Source organism: Oncorhynchus gorbuscha, linkage group LG17 (genome assembly GCF_021184085.1).
Source record: "Oncorhynchus gorbuscha isolate QuinsamMale2020 ecotype Even-year linkage group LG17, OgorEven_v1.0, whole genome shotgun sequence".
Taxonomy (NCBI): Eukaryota; Metazoa; Chordata; class Actinopteri; order Salmoniformes; family Salmonidae; genus Oncorhynchus; species Oncorhynchus gorbuscha.
The window spans coordinates 53,040,776-53,047,889 of record NC_060189.1 but is presented as its reverse complement, the minus strand read 5'-3'; the positions used below and the strand labels follow the sequence as shown (position 1 = coordinate 53,047,889).

Below are 7,114 nucleotides of genomic sequence, written 5' to 3'. Positions count from 1 at the left end.
AGACACACACACAGACACAGACACAGACACACATACAGACACAGACACACAGACAAAGACACAGACACAGACACAGACACAGACACATATTATATGGTCTGGCATATAATTCATGCACAGTTCCCTGTAGAGAAAAACAGACCAGCTCTTGGTAAAAGGATTTAGCACTCTTACCCGGCAAGCTTCCATCCCCATTATACTACCATTATACTACCATTTGCTACCATCACACTACCATTATGCTACCATTATACTACCATTATGCTACCATTACACTACCATTATTTTACCATTATACTACCATTATGCTACCATGACTTAAATGTAATGTAAATGTATTATACTATCAGTATTTTACCATTATGCTACCATTATACTACCCTTATGCTACCATTATTTTACCATTATACTACCATTATGCTACCATGACTTAAATGTAATGTAAATGTATTATACTATCAGTATTTTACCATTATGCTACCATTATACTACCCTTATGCTACCATTATACTACCATTATGCTACCATTATACTACCATTATGCTACCATTATACTACCATTATGTAGCCATTATACTACCATTAAGCTACCATTATACTACCATTAAGCTACCATTATACTACCTTTATGCTACCATTATACTACCATGGCATTAGAACATAACCACACAGACTCAGACTGACAGAAACTTCCCACATACTCACTTAGTATGGCCTCCAACACTCCGCTTCAGGCAATCTGTCAGTCTGTCTGTCCCGCCGCACCAGCCAGCCCCCATAAAACCTGTCTGTAACCCACAGGTGTGACTATCACACACACACCCCGGCGGTAATGAGGTGAGAGGTGGCTGAGCAGTAGCTGGGAGATTTTGGCAGGCACAAGCTTTTAGTCTAGATTTTAATGGAGAGGGCCTTTAGACACACACACACACATTATCTCTCTCTCACACACACACGCACACACACACACACATTATCTCTCACACACACACACACACACACACAGTTGCCTGTTAAACTGCAGTTAGAGAGCGAGTGGGAAGACCATTAGGAGGGCGGTAACGTGTGAGAGAGGGAAAGAGAGAGTAGAGAAATGCAAATAAATGTTAGCGAGCCGTCGCTAGCACCAGATGGCTTAGAGAGAGAGAGAGAGAGGGATGGAGAGAAGAGAGAGCGAGAGTATTTTCATTTCCAACATGCCGCCTCTCAGCCTTGCCACTCCTCTCCTATTCTCCCTTCTTTTCATCCCACCCTCTCCACTCAGCATCTCTTATCACCTCCTCCCCCTCTTCTCTCCTCCCTCCCTCTTCCTCCTCTCATTCCATCCTCCTCCTCTCTTCATCTGTCTCTCCTTTGATTAGCTTGCTGGTCATGGCGGAATGCGGCAGGGTTTTTTAACACCCCTCCTCTCCCATCCATTCTTTCTCTCCTCCCCCTCCCCACCCCTCTTCCCCTTCACTCCCTCTCCTCCCCCTCCATATCCCTCTTCCCCTTCACCTCCTCCCCCTCCACACCCCTCTTCTCCTTCACCCCTCCCCATCCCTCTTCCCCTTCACCCCCTCCTCCCCTTCCATATCCCTCTTCCCCTTCACCCCCCTCCATATCCCTCTTCCTCTTCACCTCCCGCCCCATATCCCTCTTCCTCTTCACCTCCCCCTCCATATCCCTCTTCCCCTTCACCCCCCTCAATATCCCTCTTCCCCTTCACCCCCCCTCCTCCCCCTCCATATCCCTCTTCCCCTTCACCCCCTCCATATCCATCTTCCCCTTCACCCCTCCTCCATATCCCGCTTCCCCTTCACCCCCCTCCATATCCCTCTTCCTCTTCACCTCCCCCTCCATATCCCTCTTCCTCTTCACCCCCCCTCCCCATCCCTCTTCCCCTTCACCCCCTCCTCCCTCTACCCTTTTACCCCCCCTCCTCCCCCTCCATATCCCTCTTCCTTTCACCTCCCCCTCCATATCCCTCTTCCTCTTCACCTCCCCTCCATATCCCTCTTCCTCTTCACCCCCCTCCTCCCCCTCCCTCTTCTCCTTCACCTCCTCCCCATCCCTCTTCCCCTTCACCCCCCCCCTCCCCATCCCTCTTCCCCTTTACCCCCTCCCCCTCCCAATCCCTCTTCACCTCCTCCCCCTCCCCATCCCTCTTCCCCTCCCCCTCACCATCCCTCTTCCCCTTCACCCCCCTCCCCCTCCCAATCCCTCTACCCCTTCACCTCCTCCCCCTCCCCATTCCTCTACCCCTTCACCTCCCTCCCAATCCCTCCTCCCCATCCCTCTTCCCCTTCACCTCCCCCTCCCCATCCCTCTTCCCCTTCACCTCCCCCTCCCCATCCCTCTTCCCGTTCACCCCCTCCTCCCCTCCCTCTTCCCCTTCACCTCCCCATCCCTCTTCCCGTTCACCCCCTCCCCTCCCTCTTCCCCTTCACCTCCCCATCCCTCTTCCCCTTCACCTCCCCCTCCCAATCCCTCTTCCCCTTCACCTCCCCATCCCTCTTCCCCTTCACCTTCCCCTCCCAATCCCTCTTCCCCTTCACCTCCTCCCCCTCCCCATCCCTCTTCCCCTTCACCCCCCCTCCCCCTCCCCATCCCTCTTCCCCTTTACCCCCCTCCCCTCCCAATCCCTCTTCACCTCCTCCCCCTCCCCATTCCTCTACCCCTTCACCTCCCCCTCCCAATCCCTCTTCCCCGTCACCGCCTCCCCCTCCCCATCCCCATCCCTCTTCCCCTTCACCTCCCCTCCCAATCCCTCCTCCCCATCCCTCTTCCCCTTCACCTCCCCCTCCATATCCATCTTCCCCTTCACCCCTCCTCCATATCCCGCTTCCCCTTCACCCCCCTCCATATCCCTCTTCCTCTTCACCTCCCCCTCCATATCCCTCTTCCTCTTCACCCCCTCCCCATCCCTCTTCCCCTTCACCCCCTCCTCCCTCTACCCTTTTACCCCCTCCTCCCCCTCCATATCCCTCTTCCTTTCACCTCCCCCTCCATATCCCTCTTCCTCTTCACCTCCCCTCCATATCCCTCTTCCTCTTCACCCCCCTCCTCCCCCTCCCTCTTCTCCTTCACCTCCTCCCCATCCCTCTTCCCCTTCACCCCCCCTCCCCATCCCTCTTCCCCTTTACCCCCCTCCCCCTCCCAATCCCTCTTCACCTCCTCCCCCCCCATCCCTCTTCCCCTCCCCCTCACCATCCCTCTTCCCCTTCACCCCCTCCCCCTCCCAAACCCTCTACCCCTTCACCTCCTCCCCCTCCCCATTCCTCTACCCCTTCACCTCCCCCTCCCAATCCCTCTTCCCCGTCACCGCCTCCCCATCCCTCTTCCCCTTCACCTCCCCCTCCCAATCCCTCCTCCCCATCCCTCTTCCCCTTCACCTCCCCCTCCCCATCCCTCTTCCCCTTCACCTCCCCCTCCCCATCCCTCTTCCCCTTCACCTCCCCCTCCCCATCCCTCTTCCCGTTCACCCCCTCCTCCCCCTCCCTCTTCCCCTTCACCTCCCCATCCCTCTTCCCGTTCACCCCCTCCCCTCCCTCTTCCCCTTCACCTCCCCATCCCTCTTCCCCTTCACCTCCCCTCCCAATCCCTCTTCCCCTTCACCTCCCCATCCCTCTTCCCCTTCACCTTCCCCTCCCAATCCCTCTTCCCCTTCACCTCCTCCCCCTCCCCATCCCTCTTCCCCTTCACCCCCCCTCCCCCTCCCCATCCCTCTTCCCCTTTACCCCCACTCCCCCTCCCAATCCCTCTTCACCTCCTCCCCTCCCCATTCCTCTACCCCTTCACCTCCCCCTCCCAATCCCTCTTCCCCGTCACCGCCTCCCCCTCCCCATCCCCATCCCTCTTCCCCTTCACCTCCCCCTCCCAATCCCTCCTCCCCATCCCTCTTCCCCTTCACCTCCCCCTCCATATCCATCTTCCCCTTCACCCCTCCTCCATATCCCGCTTCCCCTTCACCCCCCTCCATATCCCTCTTCCTCTTCACCTCCCCCTCCATATCCCTCTTCCTCTTCACCCCCCTCCCCATCCCTCTTCCCCTTCACCCCCCTCCTCCCTCTACCCTTTTACCCCCTCCTCCCCCTCCATATCCCTCTTCCTTTCACCTCCCCCTCCATATCCCTCTTCCTCTTTACCTCCCCTCCATATCCCTCTTCCTCTTCACCCCCCTCCTCCCCCTCCCTCTTCTCCTTCACCTCCTCCCCATCCCTCTTCCCCTTCACCCCCCTCCCCCTCCCCATCCCTCTTCCCCTTTACCCCCCTCCCCCTCCCAATCCCTCTTCACCTCCTCCCCCTCCCCATCCCTCTTCCCCTCCCCCTCACCATCCCTCTTCCCCTTCACCCCCCCTCCCCCTCCCAATCCCTCTACCCCTTCACCTCCTCCCCCTCCCCATTCCTCTACCCCTTCACCTCCCCCTCCCAATCCCTCTTCCCCGTCACCGCCTCCCCCTCCCCATCCCTCTTCCCCTTCACCTCCCCCTCCCAATCCCTCCTCCCCATCCCTCTTCCCCTTCACCTCCCCCTCCCCATCCCTCTTCCCCTTCACCTCCCCCTCCCCATCCCTCTTCCCGTTCACCCCCCTCCTCCCCCTCCCTCTTCCCCTTCACCTCCCCATCCCTCTTCCCGTTCACCCCCTCCCCCTCCCTCTTCCCCTTCACCTCCCCATCCCTCTTCCCCTTCACCTCCCCCTCCCAATCCCTCTTCCCCTTCACCTCCCCATCCCTCTTCCCCTTCACCTCCCCCTCCCAATCCCTCTTCCCCTTCACCTCCTCCCCCTCCCCATCCCTCTTCCCCTTCACCCCCTCCTCCCCCGCCCCCTTCCCCTTCACCCCCTCCTCCCCCTCCCTACGGGATCAGCAGTGGAGCAGGTGAACACACCGCCTCAGGAGCGCGGACCCTCCTCCGATACACACACTAGGAGAAAGGAGGGAGAGAAGTTGCTTTTAGCCGCTGTTGTCGCAACCATAGCAACAGTCTGTTTCTCATCCATTTGGATGTGAAGTGAAGATTAACTAACCCCCCCCTGCTCCTCCCTCCCCCTCTCTCTCATTCCATCCCACCAGAAACATGGGTGTTTTCTTCCCGTTCTCCTCTCTTCTAGGCTCTCGTCCCCAAAATAGAGACAGTTATGGATTCACACATTTGATTTGATTTTATTCTATTGTTCCTATTTTGGGGGGTTTTAAAATGCAGAGACGGCTCTGAAAATGTCTTATTTTCCCTCCTCCCTTCCTCTTCTGCCCTGTGAAATAATTCACTACTAGACATCAAAATGTGAATTATTCACCGGGTGCTTCCTTCTGCAGTGACCTGAAAAATGCCCAAGCCACACGAACACGTTGTACATACACAGGCTGGCAAGTGCTGTGTGTGCGCGCGCATGCGTGTGCACGGGAGTGTGTATTTGCGTATAGTATGTCTGTGTAAATGTGTACTGAATGTGTACTGAATGTGCACGTACGCAGGTATGTGTACTGTACATCCAAATATCTCAGTCTCCATCTCTCTGCTTCTACTATGCATTACGGTAGGTAAGAACGGGTACATCTACTTCTTACCTCTCATCACTTTCCCCCTCTGTCCCACTACTCCAGGTATTACGGTAGGTAAGAACAGGTACATCTACTTCTTACCTCGCATCACTTTCCCTCTCTGCCCCACTACTCCAGGTATTACGGTAGATAAGAACAGGTACATCTACTTCTTACCTCGCATCACTTTCCCCCTCTGTCCCACTACTCCAGGTATTACGGTAGATAAGAACAGGTACATCTACTTCTTACCTCGCATCACTTTCCCCCTCTGTCCCACTACTCCAGGTATTACGGTAGATAAGAACGGGTACATCTACTTCTTACCTCTCATCACTTTCCCCCTCTGTCCCACTACTCCAGGTATTACGGTAGATAAGAACGGGTACATCTACTTCTTACCTCTCATCACTTTCCCTCTCTGCCCCACTACTCCAGGTATTACGGTAGATAAGAACGGATACATCTACTTCGTAGACGGGACCATGATCAGGAAGGTGGATCGTAACGGGATCATCTCCACCCTGTTGGGCTCCAACGACCTCACCTCAGCACGACCCCTGACCTGTGACACCAGCATGCACATCAGACAGGTGGGTCACATGCACACAGGGGCATCCACCTGAACACAAACACACACCAAACCTCCAGTGTTTGCTGGACTCACTTTATCTTAATGGCGGTCCTGAGTCATCGTTCAGAGCCATACATATACAAACATGGTTCTATCACCCTTACTATGTTCTGTCACCCTTACTATGTTCTATCACCCTTACTATGTTCACCCACACATAGAATGTATGCACACATGACTGTAAGTCGCTTTGGATAAAAGCGTCTGCTAAATAGCATATATTATATTATATTATTATTATTATCACCCTTACTATGTTCTGTCACCCTTACTATGTTCTATCACCCTTACTATGTTCTATCACCCTTACTATGTTCTATCACCCTTACTATGTTCTATCACCCTTACTATGTTCTATCACCCTTACTATGTTCTGTCACCCTTACTATGTTCTATCACCCTTACTATGTTCTATCACCCTTACTATGTTCTATCACCCTTACTATGTTCTATCACCCTTACTATGTTCTATCACCCTTACTATGTTCTATCACCCTTACTATGTTCTATCACCCTTACTATGTTCTGTCACCCTTACTATGTTCTATCACCCTTACTATGTTCTGTCACCCTTACTATGTTCTATCACCCTTACTATGTTCTATCACCCTTACTATGTTCTATCACCCTTACTATGTTCTGTCACCCTTACTATGTTCTATCACCCTTACTATGTTCTATCACCCTTACTATGTTCTGTCACCCTTACTATATACATTTGGCAATATACATTCAGTCCATATAGCCTCTTTGATGTAGACTGTAGTAGATGATGTGGCTGGCTAGTATTGACAGGGGTGTTGTCTCATCTGAGAGAACCAGTGTTCTCCTCTACTGAGTGGCAGTGCTTATTAAAGGCCTAAAGCGCCCCCTGCTGGCCGCTCGCTATACCCCAAACCTGCCCCCAGTCAACCAGCACAGCTGAACTCTGTCCTATGGCGTAGATTACAGTGCCAGG

At 53.8% G+C, this 7,114-nt stretch overlaps 1 protein-coding gene across 9 annotated transcripts in view; it reads left to right on the top strand.

Annotated features, from left to right (window-relative positions):
- LOC124001108 (teneurin-3-like) overlaps window positions 1-7,114 on the top strand; it is a 476,023-nt gene that overhangs the window by 446,400 nt on the left and 22,509 nt on the right. For all 9 annotated transcript variants that reach the window (XM_046307670.1, XM_046307668.1, XM_046307667.1 and 6 more), the window contains one exon: window positions 5,961-6,115. In XM_046307670.1, coding sequence (XP_046163626.1) covers window positions 5,961-6,115 — 155 coding nt within the window. The remainder of the gene's footprint in view (window positions 1-5,960; window positions 6,116-7,114) is intronic.